The sequence below is a fragment of the Phoca vitulina genome, unplaced genomic scaffold (genome assembly GCF_004348235.1).
Source record: "Phoca vitulina isolate PV1807 unplaced genomic scaffold, GSC_HSeal_1.0 scaffold19, whole genome shotgun sequence".
In the NCBI taxonomy this organism is placed as follows: Eukaryota; Metazoa; Chordata; class Mammalia; order Carnivora; family Phocidae; genus Phoca; species Phoca vitulina.
This window is the reverse complement of record NW_022589722.1, coordinates 20,435,611-20,461,757: the sequence shown is the minus strand read 5'-3', so window position 1 is coordinate 20,461,757 and position 26,147 is coordinate 20,435,611. Positions and strand designations below refer to the sequence as shown.

The window sequence follows — 26,147 nt, the reverse complement described above, 5'->3', positions numbered from 1 at the left end:
ACACACTGCAGCCTGACACCACAGCCAGCCAGAGGTGTGGTACACACACAACACACACACACAGCCTCACACCACAGCCAGCCACAGAGGTGTCGTACACACAAAACACACACACCACAAACACACACACACAAACACAGCCTCACACCACAGCCAGCCACAGAGAGGTGTGGTACACACACACACACCACAAACACACACACACACTGCAGCCTGACACCACAGCCAGCCACAGAGAGGTGTGGTACACACACACACACACACACACAGCCTCACACCACAGCCAGCCAGAGGTGTCGTACACACAAAACACACACCACAAACACACACACACAGCCTCACACCACAGCCAGCCACAGAGGTGTCGTACACACAAAACACACACACCACAAACACACACACACACACACAGCCTCACACCACAGCCAGCCACAGAGAGGTGTGGTACACACACAACACACACAGCCTAACACCACAGCCACAGAGAGGTGTGGTACACACACACGACACACACACCACACACACCACAGCCTACCACCATAGCCAGCCAGAGGTGTGGTACACACACAACACACACACACACAGCCTAACACCACAGCCAGCCAGAGAGGTGTGGTACACACACAACACACACACACACACACAGCCTAACACCACAGCCAGCCAGAGAGGTGTGGTACACACACACGACACACACACACACACACACACACACACAGCCTACCACCACAGCCAGCCAGAGAGGTGTGGTACACACACACACCACACACACACACAGCCTACCACCACGCCAGCCACAGAGAGGTGTAGAGAGAGAGAAGGGTGTACTTGGACCCACCAAAGCTTCAGGTAATTCTTCAGCCCAGACCCAACTAAAGCCACACTGCATCTAGTGGACACATTTTTTAAAAAGCTGTCCTATAGCTCAGATATCCCAAAATACCACAGAAAGAAATGTCAAGGCCCCAATCCTTTGCCTATATACATTGAGCTACTAAAGGTGGCATGGCCTCTAGAAAATCCTATTATTGACTGAATTTTCTTCACTGTGATGGAAATAAAGACTATATGTGTAGCAAAAAAATATTTTCACATTTACGTAGGACTCAAAATATTCTTGCAGCATAGAACATTCCAAGCCATTTCCTTATATGCAAAACAGACTGTTTAAAAAAAGCAGGAAGACATTGGCAATATTCCTAAATATTGTCTGCATATACTAATAGTGTTTTATTCCTGTGTTGTGATTCAGATTTTCATTTGTCACTATAGCATGTTTCTATAGTTGTATGATAAGACATTTGTGTTTGGCCTTTCTCTTGTAAGACAAATAAATCCTGAATTCTGTGTATTTTAAATCTTAAAAGCAAAATGTTCTTCAAATAATAAGAGACTATGTTTGAAAACAAGTACTTGACCAGCACTTAAAGCAGTAAAATTGATGTTAAAAGATGTCATCTACTTAGATTACAAATTAGGCACCAAGTGTTCCAAACACAAGGAAAAAAATCATAACTGCACTCCAGAAGAAGCCAGAAACAAGACTCCCTGTAACCCAACGGTTGTCAAGAACTGCTGCAGAGCCCAGAAGTTTCACCAGAGAACCTGAGAACGAGCTGCAGGGAGAGGAGATGGACTGCGCAGGTGGGTGTCCAAAGCACCCACCCTAAGTCCAGTTCAACCGAACTAGCTTGGCTTTTATTCATTTTATAAGTCAGGCTTCTGCAAACGATTTTGTTTGAAGAAAGGGTGCCACTAAAAAATAATTTTTACAAAATCCCCCGCAACAACCTGATGACACTGAATAGGTTCTCTGATTATTCTGAAACCTCCAAGTAATGTTGTGAAGCTGTTCTATTTATTCTCTTTCTGTAATAAAAATTAAGACTGCCATATGATTTATACTTAATTTTTTTTAATCTGATGCAGAACATTTATCAGTGAACAACCTTCACTCAAGAGGGGAACTCAGAGCGGGGAGGTCAAGAGCCAACTAGGTCCCAGGCCAAGCCAGTCATACAGGACCCTCTGGGCCCTAGCGCCCCTGGAGCTTTGAGTAGATTTACTGAAAGGCCAGTGTGAGTGCATTCCTCACCATCACAATCAGAAAACACTAGAGATCAGCACCCCGACAAGATGACAGCTGTGGTTTTAAAAAAGAAAAACCAAACAAGCTCCAGAAGTGAGATTACAAACCAATCACATGAACGGTAGCCGGCCGTCAGTTGACCCACCCCTCCTGGGCCGCAGGGGAAATCTGTCACTTGGGCCACCTCGCCCTGGCAAGGTGGGGTCAGGTCCCGGAAGCGGGCCAATTGGATCAAAACGTGGTCTGAGTGGAGGGAACTGGCCTGGTGTCTCCCCGGGCCCAGGGATGAGTGAATTGATGGGGTCCCCAACAAAGGGAAGTGTTAATCTTTGATCATATTCTCCACCAATAATTCCTGGAGGAAGGAGAGAGCTGGGAGGAAAAGGCCTGGGGTGCCAGGGGCCGGGGCCGAATGGGGGGGGGTGGGGCGGCGATGGCGGGAACAGCACATGGCGCCCTCTCTGAGCTTCTTTTCTTTGTTTGTACCTCTTCCTGTACAGCTGTAGAAACACAAGAACGAGATACGGTAAGTGATCTGGATGTTTCCCTGAGGTTCCAATTTGCCTCCACTACTCTCTCTACACTTTCCTTTTCCCACACTCTGGAGCAGACACAGGAACCGGTGCACACAGGGAACTGTCCCCAGTTTCCATGTGCACGAACAAGGCAGCAGCTGTGAAGACAAGGCCGAGCACACTGTACTCTAACCACCGAGCAACTGTGCCGCCCTGGAGAAGCACTCAGGCCCAAGGAAGGACAGCTGAGTGACACGCACTTCCAAGACTGCAGTCTAGAGCTCTCGAACTAATACGCAATTTTAGGTCAGCTTTTCTTGAAAGTGGAAAATTTAAATATCTGTTGAGAATATCATGCCACAAAATATAAAGTTAAGGTCTGGGGCGGGGAGGAGGGACAGCATTTAAATCTACTTTTTCATCTAAATCATGTTCCTAATGGACTCCACTTAAACCACAACAAGAAGGAGATGCCAATTTCAGAGGCTGCCACATCTTCCTAAAGAGCAGTGCTGTGAGCAGAGGACCCAGCTGAGGACTCTTCTCTAGCGGCCCCCCCTCCACGTTTCTCTCAGTCCTGTCAATGTCTTGTACAGTAAGCGTCTGCGTGTCAAACAACAGTTATTCTTTTCATAACATATGAGTCTAACGAGCTTAAGAGCTGGACTACTCCAGCACAGAAACTTAAATTTTTTTGCAACAGAGGAAAAGAGAATGTTTTATATTAAGTAAAGGCAAAAAACAATCACTGCGGTAATATCTCTTTTCCTATGTAATTAAGAAAATGAGGACTGAGTCTAAGATAAAAGTTAAAAACACTTTCATTTACTTAAAATTAGCAATAAATTTGATAAAAACAGATTTCATTACATAACAAAAGTGATAATATGCCTTTAACATATTAACTAATTATTTCTGTGTTACATTAACATCAGCCTCGATATTAATACCTACTTCTTTCCAATCTGTGTCTCGAGCTCTAACAGCACCATCTACAAAAAAAAAAAAATAAGGATTTAAAATGCTTCATGCATCCAGCATTAAAGAGCACTTTTGCTTTTGTCTTAAGGAAACTGAAGCTTACACATGAAGCACAAAAAGGAACACGAATCATTTGTTAACCACACACCAGAGGACCTGTACCTTGCACCTGACTCAAACCTCTCTCGCTCTCCCTGCCCCAGCTGTCCCTCACTGCGCCTCCTCCCCTGGTCTCATCTGGGTACGGCCGCTATTTCGAACCAGAGTCTCTGCGACACTGACTGGGTGACAATCTCTGGGTGCGCATCGCAGCCCATCGTTACTGGAGGCAAAGCTGACTTCAGGTTTTCTTCCATATCTGGGTTATTTTCTCCCAACTCATAGAAGTATGACCATGACGACTTAAGTATTTTTTAATATATTTATTTACTTGACATATGTGAAATGAGGAAAGAGGGACTCCTTCAACTTTAAGTCTAATGAAGAGTTTAGATAAAAGAGATGTCTTCTTGGGAAGCTATTACGTGGGTATGGAAGGAAGATTTTATAAAACTCCAGTCCCATAACATTATGCCCATAGGGAAATTCATTATAAAATCTGAACCCTCAGCTTACAGATAAGCTTGTGGACCACAGTCTGGAAATGAGATAGAGACGACTGCATTTTGTATCTGAATTTGAATATGTACGTAAAAGGGCTTTTTTGCCTATTTTTATCACAGCCTGTTTTTCAGCTGATTCTTCTATATACTTCGGTCATTTTGTCTTTTCTGACTATAATTTTTTTTTTAATTTGAGATGATACTTGCTGCCTCCTGGAACAAAATGACATTTTGAACTCTGGATTCAGGGGCATAAATAATGTAGAACAAGGACCTTAGGAATCAAGGAGGAGGACAAGGAAAAACCAGGTCATTCACTTCTTACATTCTGAGGTTTTAAAGAGAAAAAAAAAAAAGTTTATCAATCCAAACGACTCTACATAATATTCTCAGTATGAAAAAGAAGGAAGGGGATCTACCCGCTAGATTTTTACAGTTCCCAAGAGGGTATGTTATACATAGCACCATCATTCACTCTTTCTTGAGGGTTCATGAACCACAAATATTTTTTACATTGTAAAGCAGTATATACCTACATATACACATACTGAAATAGAAATTTACAACTATTTTATAAAATGCATATGGTTTTTTTTTTAATGACCCATTACATTGATTTCATGACCCACCTCAGGGTCAAACCAGTTTAAAAAAAACACTGACATGCGGAAAAGAAATTCCACAATCAGGCTTCTAGATTTGTATCTGGAAATCTTGATTCACCAAAGGGCTTTTACATTTGGGATAACGTCTCCCCAGCCCCCGAGATCCACTGTCATCACTGCTACAATCATCACCAAGTCACCATAAATGAGACTGTATGGAAATAAAGCTTCCCCAGCAACGTGCCCCAGGTTGTATACATGAAATGCACCAGACTGCTAAGTCATTCAGAGGATGGTCTCAAAAGAAAGAATAAACCTGAAATTTTTCTATCTTGAAATATTCTACTTCGTCTACTGGGCTACTTGTGTTATGAAGAACACAAAAAAGACTGGGCAGAGTTTTCAGGATATAGGCAAAAGTAGACAAGGCTTAGAATCTCCTTCTAACAAGGCTACAGGTTATGATTATTTGCAACTCTTAAAAAAAAAAAAAAAAGAGCCTACAACTAAAAACTTTTGGCAAGCTAAATAATTAAGATCTCGGTAAGAAAGAGATTAACATGGCATCACAACAATCACCTCGAAAATCCCGCAGATATAAACACCTCCACAGCAGCTGGTCATTTGAAGCGATAAGGAGGTCACGACAAACTGCAGACAAAGAAAGAACTGAACGAACATCCAAAAGTCGGAAGATCCGCAGCTTCAGCTCCAACGGAAGGACTACCAACCCAAATACATCTGGCAGGTTCAGTGCTGTAAAGAAAAAAAGAACAGGTGTCACTGAGTAAAGAACATCTAGCTTTCCCCACATATTTAACAAAGTTACCAACTTGTTCCTAAGTGACAAATTAGAGGGTAGTCTCCACTACCCAAGTATGTGACACCTACAACAAACTTTTAACCCCAGGTTGACCAGATGGCTACTACTAAGTCCCTTATTCCCTCTGTTTTAGTGGAAAAACAAATACTTTTTAATACAGACCAAATGAATAACTTTGACAACTTCTAAATGTTAGCCCATGGTCTCCCTTGTTTCAAGCAATACTCAATGCAACAAAAACCTCTTATTGAACTACAGAAAACAGATGATTTGTTGGCTTTTATAACTAGCTCCCAACACTCCCACTTATTAGCTGTGTACCTTTGGACAAGTTACTTAAACTATAATTCAACTTCCTTATCTGTAAGATGGGTGAATAGTACTGCCTACCTCCCTGAGTTGAGAATTAAATGTGTGAATACATACAGAGTGCTTAGAACAAACATTCAAGTGTTAGCAAGTACTATTATTCACAGTCTAGCAGGCTAGAAAAAAGGGAAGTAGATAAATTTCAGAAGCATGCCAAGGAAGGAAAAGAGTAACAACACCTTCCAAAGTCAAATGAAAATGATGTAGTATTAGCTCCTTTAAATAGATGTGATATTGTTCTCCACTCGCAAAGATAACTGAAACCCAATAAAGGCTTTTAAAATTCACATTTTTCTCTTTCATTACCACCACCTAAAGAAGAAAACTATGGTGACAGCAGCCTTGGCCCATGCAACTGGAGACCTAAAATATCTCAATATACAGACAGCAAGTAAAAGCCACATATCTATTTGTATAATTCTGAAGTTATGTTCCAGCTAAAGGACTGTAGTACATTAGGATTCTCATTTTCTAGCCTCTAATTACACTTCCCCACCACACTGCCACAGGCTTGGCCATTTTGATTGGTTTTGTGCAGTGAAATATGAGTGGAAGTGGCATATCACTTCCGAGCAAAAGCTGGAAGAACCAACACGTGGCTGGGCTACAAGAGCATGTCCCGGGGAAGGACCGCTTCTTCAGCCACAGTTAACCCCCACACAACATGTACGTGAGTGAGAAGACTAAGTGTTTGCTTTAAGTCACTGAGATTTTAAAGTATTTTTTTACTACAACATAAGTAAGAGGTAGCTAATATAAGAATTCTGAATGAATTATAAACCTCACTAAAATAGTTTCATCATCTATGAAATGAGAATAAAATTTCCTTCAAAGTTGTTAGCATAAAAAAAGAATGCATGTGTATATCCACCATACCCAGCACAGAACCCCAATAAATCATGTTTAAAAAAAAAAAAACTTAAAACCCAATTTACAGGCTATCCATTATTTAGTATTTACTGAACGCCTATTATGGACCAGACCCTGCGTTGGGCCATGAGAACACAAAAGTGGACAAGACCTATTCCCTGATTTCACGATATTTAAAACCTTAGGTGGAAAGAACTCATGTTAACAATTATGATACAGTGGAAGGTGGGCTACAATAAAGATGCCCAAAATGCTGAGGAAATACAAAGAGAAAGTAAATAATGGTTAAGGAATTAACATTAAAGCTTAGTTTTAGAAGACCAGAATTTCACTAGGAGGAGAAAGAGGCAAAAGTCCTATGTCAGAGTCACAAGCATAGTATATAAACTTCTACTCTTCTTTCTAGCTATCTGACCTGTGATCATTTATCATCTCTCACCTTGTCGGGTAAAAGCCAGAAGAGGATACACCAGCTGGTCTTTGAAGAGACGAGAGAGCTTCTGAAGATCTTTGTATATCTTGGCTACATTTTCCCCTAAAATATATTTTTTAATGAAAAATCAAAACACAAAATCAAGTGGCAAAACCTGAAATGGTATCCTCTATTTCCACCAAACCAAAGTGGTAAATTTTCACAAACAATTCTGACATAGACAGACATGAACCAGAGTCTCTAGCAGATAAAGAAATGCATAGTGTGTGGCTCTGAAAACTAAATCTTAGATGTAAAGCTAAAAATCTCACAGTTTCAAATAGGGCTGTAGGCAACCTATATAGCTCACAGACTACAATTATAGTAGGAAAAATTGTGGGGTGAGAATTGTACACACAACATGATGTCCTGAGCACCTGCCCAACTGTCCAGGCACTGGGAGTGTCTAGTGGGAGGGCCACTCTTCCGGTCCCAGCAGAAGGAGAACGGTATCCGTCACATGAGGACCAGGTGTCAGCAACTTTAGGCTCTCTTTCACATCAGTAGTTCTCCCAAAGTAGGAGACAAATACTCTGACCCCCATTTTAAAAATAGGACAGATACTGAAAGCCCACCCAAGGCCTCACGGTAAGCAGCAGAGCAGGGTACACACCTAAGTCTGGCTCCAATGCATTCATTTTAGCCACTGCCACTCCAGAGTGTGGGTCCCGGATCAAAAGAACAGCCATCACCTGGAAACTTTAGCACGACTGAATCTCGGGCCCTACCACAGACCTACATTTTCATATTGGAACCTGCATATTCCTAAGAGCCCCAGATGATTCACCTGTACGTACACTGCAGCATGGGAAGCATGGCCAAATGCCACCCAAGTCCCCACCACGGTTCTGCTATAGTTCCACCAGGCATTGAACCGTCTGATCCACGCCTGTTTGCTCACCTATTTAAAGGAGATACCACCAGTGCACCAAAGAGTGGTTAAAACGTAAAGCTCCACACACAGTGCCAGGTGTATTCCAGATCATCAGTTTATGCGTGCTCCCTCCCCATTCTGTAACTAGGTACTTCGCTATCTATAAAAAATAACACACTCTTTATAATTTGATATCTTCCCTGCATGAACTACAAGCTTGACTTGAAATCAAATATCAAGATATTTAAAAAATCAATTTGGTTTATGGCCTTTTTTCAAGTATGAAAACTGACTTTAAACAAGCTTTTTCCTGCAATTATCTATTATAGAAGTAATCAGGAACTTATAAGTAAGTATATATTAGGTAATCTACTATAAGCCACAGCAAAAAGTAATTAAAATGACTTGTCAAATGAGCAGCGTTATATAACCCTGCCCAACATAAAAGTACTATATTAAAAATATTTAATATAGTCCATAAACTTACTGTGATATTAATTTTCTTCCTCCCCTTTCACTTCCTTTCTCTTTATTTAACAGAAACCAGATAAGGAATATGAATCTGAGCTACATTCCTATAAAAGTTGTCTTTTAAAAAAAAAAGGCTTAGGAAGGGTGCCTGGGTGGCTTAATTGGTTAAGCGTCTGCCCTCAGCTCAGGTCACGATCCCAGAGTCCTGGGATTGAGCCCTGAATCAGGCTCCCTGCTCAGCAGGGAGTCTGCTTGTCCCTCTGACTCTCCCCTTTCTTGTGCTTTCTCTCTCTCACTCTCTCAAATAAATAAATAAAATCTTTAAAAAAAAAAAAGAACAGGCTTAGGAGTCAAATATATTCCAATCCTAAATTCCACCATTTATTAGCTCTGTGACCTTGAAGTAATTTTTAACCTTCTCTAGACCTGTCTCCTAATCTGTAAAATGGGCATAATAACCTCTACTACTATGGAGTGTAGAGTATTTCTACTCCCCACAGCAGGTCCTCCCTAGTGTCGACAGAACTAAAGTGTTGTGGCCAAGGAATTTCAAGTTTTTCCGGTCCCAATGGTAAGACCATTTTACAGATTTATCAGTCTAGTTTGTGTACCCTCAGCAGGGGCAGTGTCACCCACAATGAGACAAAAACTGGTTCTCAGAGGGCAAATTAAAAAACCCTAGCTAGACCATTGGTTTGTGACCCTCCAAAGAGCCACAGTACACAAATGAAAATACACTATATCTACGGTATTAAAATTTCATGGAAAAGAATGGGTGGGGGGCGAATTTTCTACAAAGGCTCCTCAGGGGATTGATAATGCAAAGAGGGCTGAGAAAACACTGGTCTAGGGTGACGATAAATGTTCAGAGACCATTATAAATACATATCCAGACATCCCCTTTACCCATCAGTTTTGGTCTGTGGAAGTTCATGGACCGCAGGGCCTGATGTCTCCAAGGAACCAATAAGAATAAGTCTCTAGGCCTTCAATGCAAAGACCTAGATCTAGGTAGCCTTCCCTCCAAGACATGCTGTCAATGCCACCGCCCCACAACAGCAGGCCACGCCATAGCTGGATTGTAAAACCTTCCCGAGTTTACTAGGAGGACGAAATGGAATAGCGTCTGTCAAGATGCCGGTCCAGCACAAAACCAGCACTTCAAGATGCGAGTCCCTGCTCCACCCATCTCCTCTCCTTCAACTGCCTACCTGCTTCTCATACTCTGGATTTAATTGAAAAAATAAAAAGGAAAATTTGTCTCTGCATCTACTAATGATCTTATAGAACACAAGCAAAACCATGCCTAGAATGCAAACTTCTGGTAAAGTTCCAATCTGATCAAACGGCTACCAAATCTATGTCAGTTGAAGCTAACAATTCTGAGTAGTTTTTCCTCCAATAATCTTCAATAATGAAGGCGCACTATATGGTTTCCACAAAACACAGATCCTCTCCATACTGGTTAAATACGATGCTGGAAAAATCCAAAGATTAATTCAGAAATTAGGAAGCATCGGTATAGCATGGGATGAATTACATACTAGTGTCATTCCATAATGGCAGTACACATATCATCCAGCACTCCAAGAACCTAAGAAAAGCAGGAAGAAAAAGATACTCTGCAACATATCTTAAATTTGTTTTAATCTCATTCAGAAATTTTCAGTCTCTCAGACATTACCTTTCAGGCTTTCTAAAGTGAACCTCTCAAAGCTTCATCCCCAAAGTTCAATCATGCTTTTCTTACCTGGTTCTGCTTTGCAAATAAATGATCCTGGCAGCAGCTGCAATCTTTTCACACTTCTGAGCTCACTGTTGATCTTTAGTGTAGCTGTAAATAAGCAAACGAAGACAAATAACTCTTGTCAGTTCACCAATGGCCTTCATGTTTTAGCATGGGCTTGCATTTCCCTGCCCCAACATACAAAGGACGCTTATTTCCTTCCCTCGTAGCGAAGTGTAAACCTGCCACCACATCAAATAAAATCACTCTACAACACCTTTAAAAACTAAAGTATGCACCTTTATATAAAATCCACTAGGTATTACCAACAGCAGCTTATTAGTAATTGAAAGATATGCAACAAGGTTAACAGGAGACAGTTAAACATAATAAAATCATTATTTCTAACAAGGTCCCTAAAAACTCCACTTATTTTTTTTTATTTGACCCTTGGCAAAGAGTCTTCCCTTGTTTATCAAAAGAATCCTGCTAGTTTTCACAACATCATCTCTTTCTAGCCCAAAGGACCACTATTCTTGACATCACCAGAGGGTTCAATTTTAATCATATATACAAAGGCGCACTTCATCTCATTCCATGAAAGAGCCCGTGCTGTGCTTATGCATATGTGCACAGAGCAGGAGGTCCTGGGTGAAGGAAAGACTTAAGGACACACTGCTCCTTTTCAAAGAATCAAGCCTGGAATGGCTGGCTGCCATGCAAGTCTGTGAGTAGCCGATGTGCTGAGAACAGTAAAAGGAAAAAAAAAAAAAAAAAAGAACAAGATAACAGAAACAAAGAAACCATCAAGAGACCTAGCAGCCATTCTGTTTATGCTATGTATCCTGAAACCAGTGAATAGAGGCTATTATACATGTTGTCAAAGTGCTTTTGTAAGAAACGGAGGCAAAAATGACCACCTCAGTCACTACTGGGTAGCTTCAGCCTCACCAGTTAGGATGTGATGGAGCAGAGCGACCGGGAGGGGCAGAAACGGCCGCCCCTGCGTGTGTAAGAACGCCCAGCTGGAAGTCTCACATGCTCACTGAGAAGACACAGCTAGTCCTTCTGCATTGGACAGCCGCATCCTGACAAACGTGGAATACCACCAAAGTCGTTAAAGCTGTTGAAATTTGAGACTTGAATATTTCAAAGAATCTAGTGATTAAAGGGAAGTAGCAGAAATCACATCACAGGGGACCTAGAACTAGCTTTCATTTCAAAGATCAAGACGGTAGGACGCTGGTTTTCAAAATAGATTTTTGCAGAACAAACATTTTCAAACAAAATTTTACAAGGGACCTTGATAAATGCAACAGACGAACATGGTGCTGCTCCAGGTTTAAGTGGCAATTCGGGGTCTACTAAGCCTCCTCTTCCACCTCAGCAGAACCAGTAGCTGCTGAGAGCTCAGGGCTAAGACGTATTGAAGCAACTGCCTTCGCTACACAAAAGGCAAGCTGTCCTGAAAAATCAAAAACGCAGTCATTCCAATCTCATCATACTATCTTATCTAGCTAAAGGGATAAACCTCAAAAATCAAAACAGAGCAGAAAAAGATTCTAGTCACTCCACTGGCTCTCTAGAAGGTGTAATTATGGGACTATTCTGGAGACCACTGGTAGACATATGGACTTCTGGGTGGCATCTGAACTAAAAACCAAACGGACTGCCATCCTTGTGAAATTGCCAATATGAAAGAGAAGGAGACAAAGCAACTACTCGAAGTGACTTTCCTGCGGGCGCAAACGTGCGCACACACGAAGGCAGTGCTCAGGCGTGTGTCCGTGCATTACCGTTCAGAGACGACCCCCGCTCAATCTCACCTCTTACCATCGCTCAGTTCCAGACTTTGGTCAAAAAAATAAACATAAAGTCATCTGCAGCACAAACAGCTCATATGTAATAGATCATCTCACTCCGATGATCACAACGCCCCCTGGAGCAAAAACATCACCAGGTGAAGACAGCCGAAGCGTACCGCTGCCAAGAGAAGCCTGCCGCCGGAACATCAACCCACATCGTCCATAACCTTTCCGACTCCTGTGATCAGCGGCCTAGGGACTAAGCAGAGCTGGGAAAGACTCAGCTAGATCATGAGAACCAATCACCAAAGCAGCTAGACGACATCTGGGGAGGCACAGGTCAGCTCTGGTAAACTGACAACTGTGACTGCGCCATCCAATTACCGTTTATGACAACCAGGGTTCCCAAAGGCACACAGGTGAGAACAGCAGAGCCGCCCTCGCAGAGAGGGTGCGTGTACTGCAGCTTATACACACCGCCTGACTTCCAGTGCTCGGGCATGGACAGAGCTTTCGCCTCCGTCCCCTGGGGAAGGAAATCAAAGAGAAACAAATAATGAGGAAAAGCATTACTCTCAAAAAGACTAAAAACCCAAGAGGCCCCTAACTTGTCTGGAAATAAGCATTCCACACGGTCCCCTTAACAAAATTTGTCAAATCATTACTATCGTCATTAATAAAATTTTGACAGAAAAATGTTACAATATATTATCCTCCATCAAAATGTTTGTTCAAGTAGATATAATAATATCTGAGACAGGGATTGATTCTCTCTTCAAAGACTCACTTACTCTGTCCAGCAAAGCCATATCATTATTCAAGACCCATAGCTCAATTATCATTTTGTTTGTGAGGCCTTTTAAAAAAAATCTCGTTTGGGGACACCTGGGTGGCTCAGTCGGTTAAGTGGCTGCCTTCGGCCCAGGTCATGATCCCAGGGCCCTGGGATCGAGTCCCACATCGGGCTCCTTGCTCAACAGGGAACCTGCTTCTCCCTCTCTCTCCCTCTGCTTGTTCTCTGTCAAATAAATAAAATCTTTAAAAAAAAAAAAAATCTTGTTTGTCATTCTCTTTTATCCCCTAACATTCTGTTCATATTTATATTGTTACACACTTCTATTATGTTATAATACATCATAATTTTCTTTTTATTTGTTTCTCTCCCCAACTTACGGACACCTTGGGGACAAGGACTTATCCCACTATCTTTATATCCTAATTCCTGGCTCAGAGCATGGCATGCTGCAGGTGTACAATGGTCACTGAACTGCTCCACATCTCTGTTACTCATAACATGGCCCAGAGACCAGTAGCATGTCTACGGTGTGGGAGCATGCAGTCTCAGGCTTCACCCTAGACTTATTAAATCAGAATCTGCAGGGGCGCCTGGGTGGCTCAGTCAGTTAGGCGTCTGCATTCAGCTCGGGTCATGATTCCAGGGTCCTGGGATTGAGCCCCCCGTCAGGCTCCCTGCTCAGCGGGGAGTCTGCTTCTCCCTCTCTCCGCTCACGCTCTCTGTCTCTCTCAAATAAATAAATAAAATCTTTAAAAATAAATGAAATAAATAAATCAGAACCTGCATTAGTAAGATCCCCAGGTATTCTTAGGCACAGCAAGATTTGAGAAACTCTGTTCTCCTCCATGACTCTCTGGCATCCCATATACATAGACATCGCTCCTAGAATTTCACCAATACAGTATGACGGACTGTAGACTGTCTCCCTCCCCCACTCCTGGACTATAAGCACCCCAAGAGCAGGGACAAAGCACTGCACCTGTCACTGGTAAATACTTACCAAATGGAGAATGAATGAATGAGTGAAGGGAACAATGTCCCTCTTCCTAACTGAATCTTATTAGATTACTGGTAATTCAGAGCCATTACCATAAAAATCCAGTAAACTATCCATCTAGACATGCCCATCCCACACTCTTGACCACAGTTTACTACATATTATCATACATAATCTTTTGTCTTTAATACAGAAATCTAGAAAACCACAATATCCTAGTGATGTTTATCAATATGCCCCCGTTCCCAACGGGAAACTGAAACCCTAACAAGATGTTTGATTTCTGCTTATAGTCTTACCTGAGGTATGTAACCTGACTCCAACATGAGAAGATGTACCGATACTATCAAGGCGTCATTGGCATTAGAACAGTCCGCTGACTGATACAGGATCTCTAATGAATGTGGCACCTGCCCTTCCACCGCCTCACTGCAGAGCATCGGTTCTGAGGGAAAGACACCTGTGCCCTCTTCCATATCCACAACATCTTGAACTGACCCAGCTTCCAAAGTCTGACTAGGCCCCGACTGAAAAAGATAACAAAAACCATGAATTCATTAAATAGACTTTTATTTTTATAGTTTACTTTGTACCCTTTGAACTCAGATTAGTGCTCAAAGCCAAAGCACATTATTAGTTTGTCCAGTATGCCAAAAACCTGGACATCAACCTAGCCTTCTCCCTCCACCATCCTAAACTCCACCTTCCATGTGATCTGTCTTCCAAGTTCCACTGAATCTACCTCCTAAATATGCCCAAAATCTGCCCCTACTGCTCCCCAATGGTACTTCAGACTCATTTACCTCCTGGCCTCCAGTAATAGCCTCCCCAGGTATCCCTGACTCCATTTTGTCTTCTAAGACATTTCACTTACTGCTGCCAGAGGTTTTGACAATTAAGAATCCAACTATGGGGCGCCTGGGTGGCTCAGTTGGTTAAGCGACTGCCTTCGGCTCAGGTCATGATCCTGGAGTCCCTGGATCGAGTTCCACATCGGGCTCCCTGCTCGGCAGGGAGTCTGCTTCTCCCTCTGACCCTCCCCCCTCTCATGTGCTGTCTCTCTCATTCTCTCTCTCTCAAATAAATAAATAAAATCTTAAAAAAAAAAAAAAAGAATCCAACTATGTCCTATGTCCCAGCTTAAAACTTCCCAGTATTTCCCCAATGCAGATAGCAGCATTTCCCTAAATTGTGCCTTGGAATGCAACCCTAGACGTCCTCGGAAAAAAAGAGTTCTACAATCAACGAAGTTTGGAAAATGCTACTACATGCTATAGCCACTGAACCTCACCCTCCATATTCACACAATACACTGTGGCATTACAGAGCTCTGAAATTTCAATAATAATAATGTGTGCATAACATTTAGCCAAGAAACACCACCCTCCTTCATCAATGCTCAGCATCCCCGTAACACCTACTTACGGTCTCAGAAAAGCAGTGTTTCATAGACAACATGCTGAGAAACGCAGGCCTAGAAAATGAAGTCCAAACTGCTAAACCTCCTTAGCATACAAGGCCCTGTATCACTTCATCGGTTTCCTGACTCTGTCAAGCCCACTTCCTGCCAGGCCCTTTCTCCCCATGCCAGCACTCTCCACCTCTGCCGAAGAGGCAGCTCAGACTATCACCCTGCCTTGCAAAGGCCTTGACTACTGCACTTTATCACACTGCATTGCACTTTCCTGATTACACATCTACATCCTACCAAGACCGCAACCTTAGAAAGGAACAGACTCCACATCACCTACTTTTGTAATCCCAGTACACGACCTGGCACATAGTAGGTGCTCAACAAATGCTTGCTGAACCAATGTTAAGGACAGTATCTTACAATTTCCTAATGGTTTTGTTTTCAGTGTCTTCTCATTTGCACCACACAAGAATTCTATAAAACAGGCAAGTCAGATGATGTTGCCTTTTTATACGTGTTTTAATTGTGACTCAGATTAAATAACATAATCAAGGTTACCAGCTAACAAAAACCTGAAATGAACCAACATCTCCAGACTCACAGTTCAGGCTTTCAGACACAATACACTGCTTCAGTTAAGACTATGTTACCTATATTAATTTTGCTCAGGTTTGTTTCTGACGTACGTGTTCAACTCTTGATGCAAAACACATGGTTCTTCTCTTTAAGTTCGTATTTCCATTAAAGAAGGGACAGAGGAAATTAAAAATTATGTAGGACGGATGAAAGGGTGGAAAATATATAAGGGAGCAAGAGGCTGTTCTTCCAAAATCCCTGAGGACTTAGCCCTTACTGGCTTATGGAAAAGATCCAAATTCATTTGTTAAAACTTAGAGGCCAATGACAATTCGCACTCTCCATCATATTTCTGAACAAACAAAACTACCTGTTAAAACCATGTAACAGCTATGGGGCGCCTGGGTGGCTCAGTTGGTTAAGCCACTGCCTTCCGCTCACGTCATAATCCTGGAGTCCCGGGATCGAGTCCTGCATCGGGCTCCCTGCTCAGCGGGGAGCCTGCTTCGCCCTCTGACCCTCCCCACTCTCATGCTCTCTCTCTCATTCTCTCTCTCAAATAAATAAATAAAATCTTTTTAAAAAAAAAAACCATATTAACACCTGAATTATGAAGTATGTAAGCTCTTTGCTTCTTACTTATCTACTCTACCTAACTTTTGGCTATTTACTACTTACTGACAGTTGCGTGGGAGACAATACGTGTAGAAAAAATATTAAAAAAGTTACCCTAAACTGATAATGTCTTGGAAGTTATCAGAATCCCCTGGTGAGCTTATCAAACCTTACTCCCACTCCGTAAGAACCACTGACATTCTGAGCCATTCTGATATGATATGAATATTTATCATGTCCTCCATGCATGTGAAATGGGAAAAAAAATGTTCAGCACCACCTCTCTAAACAGATCACTTGTCACGTCATTTACAAATGATAGGAACAAGTAATTAAAATTCAGTTTAGAGCTAACATTAGGGTCTGTACCAGGTTATCCCCATTTTCCATCAAAGACTCAACAGGTACTAGGAGAATTCCCAAATATATGAAATAAAAAAATTAATTTACACTTAATTACAAGAGTGAAATTTTCCTGTTGTTTCCAGTTTTACCCAGCTATTTTCCCTAAGACTTCATTCTACATTTAATTAGCAGATCATACTGCTTCAAGCACTTACAGCATACTTAAGAGATTTCAAGCTCACCTTCCACACTAAGATTTTACAGTCACCCTATACAAGTCTTAGAATACAAAACATGCTTTTAGAACTGAAATGACTAATTTGAAGCAAAATTAATTTGTCAAAATTTTCCAAAAGGAAACTAGTAAAGTAACGGTCACATATACTATGAAAAGTTCTTACTGGGCATTTTTACAAGTACATAGAAGTAAAAGGATTGGCCCCTTCTACCAGAATCTCTGAATGAGTCTATCAGCAAAGAAGATTCAGAAATATAATTTAAATATGTGGCTAAATATTCTATTTCTTACTCGCTAGATTACCTTCATGAAACAAAAACACAGAGATACATAATAATTTCTAAAAAAAATCATAAAAATACTTTGACCTTTATAAAGTCTTTTTTAAATTGCTTAATCTCTTTGGATACTATTATTAAAAATCTCTGGGGCGCCTGAGTTGGTTAAGCATCCGACTCTTGATTTCAGCTCAGGTTGTGATCTCAGGGTCGTGAGATCAAGCCCCGAGTTGGCCTCCACACCAGGTGTGGAGCCTGCTTGAGATTCTCTCTCTCTCTCTCTCCCTCTGCCCCTCCTCCCATTCCCCTGCTTGAGTGCACTCTCCAAAAACAAAACAAAACAAAACTTGACAAAGGTGATTTTCATACTTTACCGATCTTTTAAAAAGCATTTCTTAGTATCTGTCTATACTTGATGTCATGACAGGCACAATGCATACTTACACTCACAAATGTTTAAGCCCTGAAAAAAAAAACTAAGCTGAAATCATATGTATAAACACAAAAAACAATGAACACAATGGCATATACATTAATATTAAAAAATTAAGTAATATATGTGATCACTTGTGCCATACAAGAAATCAAAAGGATAATAAATAATGAGGTGTTTACAAGGCAATACAGATAATCGATACTAAGAAATTAAAGACAATCACTGGGCTGTGGCTGGCAGGGCCTTGGAAGACAGGCAGAGACAGGAGAGGCAGGAAAGGTGGTGCATTCCAGGCTGGGGGAACAGCAAGTGCGAAGGCATGAAGCAGTAGGTGGGCTGTGTGTGCGCGTGCACATGAGAACGTGTGAATGTGCCGGCTGGTACAGGGAAAATGATATGGAATCTGGTCTGGCTGGAGATGAGAGTCTACTGGAGCGAAGAAAAGAAAGTAGCCCTGAAAAGCTTTAAAAACTAAGTACAAGAAGAGAGACAACATTTTCCTCCTCTGTAACATGACAGGGTTAAACTAGAGATAGCTGGTCTTTTTCAGCTAAAAATTGTAAGCACAGGTGTATCAATGACACAAAGTTACTAAATGGAGCAACATAATCGAAAACGTATAGGAAATGATGAGCCCAGAAAGTAGACGGAAGGACAGATATTGGAAGCCTGGAACAGAAAGGAAGAACTCACAGGCCTTGTTAAGGGGTTGGATATAAGGAGTCAAAAATCATTCCAGGGTTTTAAACTCAGGAAAACAGTGGTGCCACCAACAGAAAGGGCAGCTGGCTGGCTTGGGAAGAGGAGAACATTAGTTCGTATTTCCAAATTTATGTCAGCACAGAACGTGAGATAGCAATGCTTAAAATCCAGATATAAATGTCCTGCAAATAATTTGGAAATAACTGGACTCTATATAGCCTTAATGAGAGAAGCAGACCAGAGAAGCTAAGCTGGAAATCACGAGCTTAGAGGCAACAAGAGGAGCCAAGGGACAATTTGTCTGAAGGAGTGAATGTCTGAACAAAATAAATACATAAAAACTGGGTTCTTCAGAATGCCAGTCAAGTACTGGTCCAGGCATTTAGCAGTTTAAAAATTTCAACAAGAATATAATCTGCAATCTACTAATAATAATTATCCTGATACAGAATTCAACTGAGGTGTTCAGTATGCTTTATCAACTACCCCATTTCTCATCTTGATATTAATACCTACCATATTGTCATCACTGCAGTCATCAGTTTGGGCTGCCTGTCCTTGGAATGAAGCACTGGGCTGTTCATCCTGTATGCTGGACTGATTGGAGCTGGCGGCCAAAGAGGGTTGGTCATTATTCTGGAGTGAGGAATGCTCTGAATCTGTGGATGAAGGTAAGTTAGGTGCTGGAATGGCATCTTCAAGAATCAAACATATCAAGTCCCCAGAAACAATCCCATATGAAGCCAAGGTCTCTTCATCTCCAGTGAGGGCATCCTTGTTGTTCAATGTGATTGCAAACCGGGTATCAGAACTGCCAAGAAAGATGGATAAGGACAGTAAGAGCTACCTACCATTACCCGCTACCATTTCCCTCAATAACACACTTAGAACATATATATAAGGTACATGGTGTGAGCCTGGAAGAATTAAGTAATGAAAACAAAACAAAAATAAAAAGGAAGCCAAAGTTTTGCAAAAACTATCAAAATTACATGTTCTTATCACCGAATGCCTAGGTTATAGACTTCTAATGGCTACAATTCTATCCTGGGACGCAGGATACAGTAATTCTCTATCATTAACCCATGTTCTCACCAATTCTAAGGTACACACTTCACATCTTTTGTAATTCTGATATCTTTGAAACAGGGATGCTTCTTAAAATTGATGACATATCACAGCTTAATTGCCAGCAACTCTTCCTTTAGTGTTACATAAAACAACGTGCATCTTAAGATTGACAGCAACTTAAGATTCGGTCAATGAAATATAGTCTTTTTAAAATACAAACTATGTCACATCATTCCTCTGCTGAAAATCCTCCAATGGCTTCTATTTGAACTCAGAACAGAATCTTTAACATGGCCTCCAACACCCACCATTTGACCCCTACCCATTTCTCCTACCTCATCTACCCCAACCCCTCACTCACTGTTTTCTATCAATGTAAACTTTCTATCCCTTCCTCAAAACAGATCAACCTCACAGCAGCCTCTGGGCCTCTGCATTCGCTCTTCCTGATTTTCAGAGGGCTGACTCTCATCATTCCGGTCTCAATTCAAATGCCACCTCTTCCAGGATGCCTTCTGCCTGGCCTCCATCACTCTATTCCATTCTCATGTTTTATTTTTATTGTAACATCACTATTTGAAAATTCCATATTTATCATCTCTTCTCCACCCCACCACTACAATTTAAGTTTCATAAGGCCGGGTATCTTATCTGTCTAGTTCAAAACTGTATCTCCAGCACTTGTCAAATAAAAGTATTTGTGGAATAAATGCAACCAACAAACATTAGTTGGGAAGATGGGAGATGAAAGTGAAATCAGGGCTCCCTAGTCATTGTTTACATAACAGTCAGCTTATGTCTGTTCCAAAACACTAGATCCATGTCCTAGGTAAATACTCACAATCACAATAAGATGAGTATATAGAAGATCAGTATAAATTCATCCCTCCCACTGTTAAATACAAGGTCACCTTTCTTACTGATGATGTGTGATGTCTTTTATAATGAAAACAGCACAAATCCAAAACCCCACTGCTAAACAAGTTAAGAGCTCAAATTAGCCTGAAGCAACGAACTCTCCCTTCCATATCACAGGCTCTCTGATTTGAGAGAATAACCATCACATAGTGGCAAAGAGTAATTAACAAACCACTGCACAACATTTTCTAAGGCATTTAGACTCAGCAATGCTGACTTCATTAACTTTTTGAGAGGTTAACCAAGGATGAAGTCCTTTGAAAATCATGAATAAACAATATTCTTGCAATGCTGCATTTTCAAAAGTGCTCAAAATAATTTGTTTTCTTTCACATGTAAAAACACTTTTTCTTACCAATTACAGTGTCTTTTGTAGAGAAATTACTGAAGTTTTGCTTATTAGAAAATAAATAGCTATGCTTCTGTTTTCAAACCCTCTGATAAATGTTGAAAATCTGCCAGATGCCCCAAAAAAACACCATCCCAACAGAAAAAGAGAGAAACACCTCAAATGTACTATGTGTTTATGGACCATCTGTCACAGCAAAAGGTTTGGTTTTTTTAACAGTATCTAACAAAATAGTCATTCAAACATCTACCTGTAGAAAAGCTAAAGAATTACATGATTAATAAAAATGTTGGCCTTCCCTCCCCATTTAGAAAAAGGGAAGAGCTATTTCTAAAGTAACATAGAGCTTTTCAGCAGAGGGGTTAAAAACTGGTTTTCTGAAACTGAAAAAAAATTGTTTTAATTCATCAGAAAATGCCATCCTTGAAACACCAGGCCTTTTAAAAATATTTTCTTTCAAACCCAGATGCACTTGCTCAGTGAAGACACTTTAAAAATAATAATGTCCTATGGTCATTTTAAAACTGCCCATTTTTATGAAGTGAAGATACTTTCAGAAGAATGAATTTACTTTCAGAAGCTGAAGCTTACATTCCTTCCAGTTAACCAGCCTCAAAAACAAACCCAAAGGGGAAACTAACTTGGCCTCTTGGATAAAGTCCTTTCAAGACTGCCCCTAATTTAAAATATAATATTAATAAAATATATATACATATATATGCAAAAATCTTTTTTAAAAAAAGTTACTTTTGAAGAATTCTGGTGGGGTAATGGCATCAGCATACAAAACGCTTAGGTTTAACCCCAAGAGATAACAACAGGCATGTCACTTAATACAACGTTTAACAGTTACGTCAATACCCCATTTTTAATTTGGAGAAAAACAGGCTTACTTTTAATATAGTGCCTTAACCTGAAAAATGAAAGGTGAGTTCATAATACGGCCTCATTTTACTCTATTCCCTAAAAATAAAGTCAAGGTATATAAAAGTCTCATAAAAACGGTCCACTTAATTAACAGAAAGGTTTTCTTTTGACGAATTCACCTAAAAAGCTCCAGCGACCACCTTTTTTTTTCTTAGCACACTCAGATTCCAAACTCGCTAGTTCAGTACGTGAAGAGGCCCACCCTTATCTCTGTCCCTCTACCCCCAGATTATTGTCCCCAGAAAATACTCTCTGTGGAAACAAAGTCTCATTTGCAGCCCCATAAATTAATAGCGGAATCTGGTCCATTATTTCTCAACGTCACTGCCCCCAAACTGCAAGCTCTCCAGGGTCATCCCACGGCCAACGTTTATCTTAGTTTTAGCAAAACAGCAACAGCTCGCCCAGGGAAATAGAAGGATGTGAACCACGCCGACACCCCCGAGCGTGTAATACTCTGCGGCGGGAAGTCAAAGTGCTCCCCGCGGGCCGGGCACGCGCAGACTCAACGCGGCCCGCTCACAGGTGGCCTCGGATGGAGGGCCGGTTTCTAACTTCTAGAACTTTCCTTTTTCCATGGAATACTGCGACTGCTGGAGATGGTGAACTTAAATCCCACAGAGCCTGGAAAGGTCTACCCCCAGCCGAACCCCTACGCCCCGGCCTGTCCCTGGTTTCCTCTGCTGCGGAAACGGAAGCGACGGCTCACCCTGCAAAGGAAGGGAGCCCCCGGGACGCCAGGCCATGTCCTCCACGAGTCGCGAGCCGGGAGGCGGCGAGCTGCAGCCCCAGCGTCCGCGCCGCGCCCGGTCTGCGCGCGTCACAGTCCCTGGGACGCCCGACCCACGACGCCCCGCTACCGCCCGGCCTCACGTGACCGCCCGCAGCGGGCGCGCGCTCCCGCGCACTGCTCCCGGGCCCGCGGCGCGCCCCCGCCGCAGCCTCCTACCTGAAGCCCCAAGTGGGCAGCAAGGCCTGGCTCAGGTGCGCGCGTAGCTGGCCCAGCGTCGGCTCCGCGTCTGGCATCTCCAGCGGCCAGGTCCGCTTCTGTAGCCGGACCCGCAGCTTCATGGTGGCGGCGGGAGGGCCCCGGGGGCCCGGACCCGGAGGCGGCAACGGTGACGACGGCGCGGCGGCGGGCCCGGAGCGGCGACTACCGGAGGACTAGCGGAGAGAAGGACCCGCCGCGGCCCCTGCCGGCGGGTCTCTGGAACATGAGCGCCCCGCCCCTCTCTTGAGGGCGCCCCCTAGAGCCCACCCCTCGGGCGGACGGCTGGCCAGCCAGGCCGCTCGGCGTCTTGTGATCGATGGCTCGGCGCGCAACGGCGCCGCCTGGGAGTGAGAGGCGCTCAGTGCGCAGGTGCCGAGACTGCCGCTGGGGGCGGGGGCCGCGGCTCTGTCGGCTGTGGCGGCTCGTCTGCTGCCGGGGCTGTGCCGACTCCTTCCAGGTGTGCTTGGAGAAGGTTAACGCCGAGAGAGAGGCTGCAGAATATGTGACCTGCCACTCTGCAAGCCCCAGGCGTGTCTGGTTCTTAACTCATTTCCTCCGCGGAGCTCCGCTCCAGCCGCAGGCATCTGCTCTGAGAAGCCTTAGGTTGAGCCCAGGCTCTGCTAGTTTCCTCCTGTTACAGCAAAATATGAAACAGCTTGTAGTCCCTGATCTATGTCGGAGAGTATAGTATAGTCTGTTACATAGCAATCACCCCAAAGTTTAACGGCTTAAAACAACGAACGTTAGTTGTCCCACAGGTTCTGTATGTCAAGAATTTGGGCCTGGCGTCTCTGGGTGGCTCTGTCTTGGTCTCTCATGAGCCAAGGCTGCAGTTTTCTGAAGGCTTGACTCAGGCTGGAGAACCTGCTTGCTGGATAGCTCACTCACATGACTGTTGGCGGGAGGCCTGTTTTTCAGGGCAAGGACCTCTCTCTGGGGCCAATTGAGTGTGCCCATGACTTAGCATCTGGCTTCTCTCATAACACGTGCTCCCAAAGAGACCAAAGCAGAAGCTACAGTGTCTTTTGTGATCAAGCCTCAGAAGTCACATACCATCACTTCTGTCATTCTAGACAACCCTTCAGTGTGGGAGGATCAACCCAAAGGCATGAATACCAATAGGGATCATTGGGAGCCACCTGGAAGGCTGGCTACTATAGAAAGTCTGACGATGATTACGATGATGATGATGATGATAACTTAGATGAGAGAGAGGGAATCGTCAAATATCACCCTTGTATGATAGCCATTGTCCAAATCATTATGAAAGAGTTGAATGAAGTTTCTCCCAGTAGGTGGCAGTACTTGTCCACATCCTGATCTTCATTGGTTAAATAAACATGTATTGAACACCTACTTTGTGCTAGATATTATTCCAGGTGCTGAGGACTCAAAGATTGAATTCACAGTTGAGTGAATCAACTCTTGTAGTAGAGTGTAATGAGTTTTTTGTTTATGACAGAGATAATAACAATCCTGGGGACTGGGGTACACAGAGAAGGGTGGTTGTGCCAGTAGGATTCTTTTTTTTTTTTTTTAATTTCTTTTTATTATGTTATGTTAGTCACCATACAGTACATCATTAGTTTTTGACGTAGTGTTCCATGATTCATTGTTTGCATATAACATCCAGTGCTCCATGCAATACGTGCCCTGTTTAATACCCATCTTTAGTGGCAAACAATATGAGATTGAGGAAGGGTGGCAGGACCAGGGTGGCTCAGTGTGGCCAGAGGGAAGGACACAGTGGGTACATCTCAGATAAAGAAGATCCTTGAGCTAAGCCAAGGATTTGAGACACATTCTAGAATGTGTGGGAAGCCAACGGAGAGTTTTAAGCAAGGGATTCTTTATCGGGTTTCTTAGTTCTGAGCAATAGAGACTGACTCTGGCTGACTAAGAAGAAAAGGAACATGTTAAAAAGGTTACTGGATAGTTCAGGGAATTCTGGGAAGGACTAAAGAAGTGGTTCCAGGCTAGTTCCAGGAATGAAACTCAGAACCACGCTGAAGAACTGGCCTGATGGGGAAACTAGCCTGACTGACTGGGATTGCCCCACCCTGCCCTGGAGGAGACTGCTGTCTCCCCGACAGGAACCACTGCGGAATGGCGGCCACCTTCAAATGCCACGCGTTTTTGCGGCCTCCCACACCAACAAAATGCCAAGCTTCCAAAAGAGCCAGTTTCCTCACCTTGCTCACTTCTAAATCAAAGGCTCATAGGGATACATCTGATTAAGGGAGACCGGAGTCCCATGCCTGAGTCCTGGCTGCAAAGGAGACTGAGATTGGGGGGTCTGAACTCCTTCCTTGGGAAGGCAAATATCCCCAAATGTAAAAAAAAAAAAGGCCATTCAAAAGATGGTAGGAAGCCATGAGTCTGACAGGCATACACCACAAGGGACATAGGTCAGATCTGAAATGTGACTCTATCACCTGTCGAGTGTAGGGGATATATTAGATCAGGGTTCCTCAACCTTGGCACTGTTGACACTTGGGCTTCATGAGTCTTAGTTGTGGAGGACTATCCTATGCCTTGTAGGATGTTTAGTAGCATCCCTAGTCTATCCACAAAATGCTACTAGAAACCTCTCCCCCAATTATAAAAACCAAGGATGTCCTCAAACTTGGACACATATTCCCTAGAGGGTGAAATTGCCTTGAAAACCACTGGATGGGGGACCAGCTTAGTTTGGAGGCTCTTTTGGTAACAGAAGAAAGGAATTAGTGGAATGACGGTAAGAATGGAGATGATGGGTGGGCAGGGATGATGTTACAGAGGTAGAAATAATAGAAATTGGAAAATGGCTATATTTGGAGGTCTTATAAGTTAGAATATAGCTTCAGCTGCCCTAAGAGATATGAAATAATAGTGACCTAAACAAGACTTGTTTATTTCTCTCTGAGATACCATTCTTGGAGAAAGCAGTGCAAGGCTAATATGATGGCCATCTTTAGAGACCATCTACCCCAGTCTACCTCTCAGTACGTTGTAAACCTGGGTAAGTTTCCATCTATAAAAGTGAAAATAGTAAATAAGAATGTATCAGACAGCTGTGTTGTAAAGATTGAGATAATACCTTTTCTGTTTTTTTGTTGTAAACCATTAAATTTGTGATGATTTGTTAAAACAATAGAAAACCAATCTAACTGGGATCCTTGTCTCAATCCTTTGCCCATTAGGTATAACCATCGGCATGGCAGAAGTAATCCAACCACAGGGGGTTAGAAGCGTCCTGGAAGAGAACCAGAACATTCTCAAGGCACCACCAAGATTTAAGGTACTCCGGAGG

General features: G+C 42.6%; 1 protein-coding gene across 2 annotated transcripts; it reads right to left on the bottom strand.

Annotated features, from left to right (window-relative positions):
- Positions 1 to 712: 712 nt before the first annotated feature.
- FBXO7 (F-box protein 7) lies at positions 713 to 23,147 on the bottom strand. Of its 2 annotated transcripts, none has more exons than XM_032416589.1 (9): positions 22,814 to 23,147; positions 19,116 to 19,410; positions 14,295 to 14,522; positions 12,587 to 12,728; positions 10,422 to 10,505; positions 7,294 to 7,389; positions 5,372 to 5,548; positions 3,559 to 3,596; positions 713 to 2,589 (listed from the first exon to the last, which is right to left on the bottom strand). In XM_032416589.1, exons 1-9 carry the CDS (start codon positions 22,933 to 22,935, stop codon positions 2,200 to 2,202), a joined length of 1,572 nt encoding a protein of 523 aa, XP_032272480.1. In that variant the 5' UTR covers positions 22,936 to 23,147; the 3' UTR covers positions 713 to 2,199. The 2 variants fall into 2 exon arrangements, with proteins under 2 accessions (XP_032272480.1, XP_032272481.1); XM_032416590.1 differs by lacking the exon at positions 22,814 to 23,147 and adding an exon at positions 22,574 to 22,708 and having other exon boundaries at positions 19,116 to 19,258.
- Between the last annotated feature and the right edge of the window lie 3,000 nt (positions 23,148 to 26,147).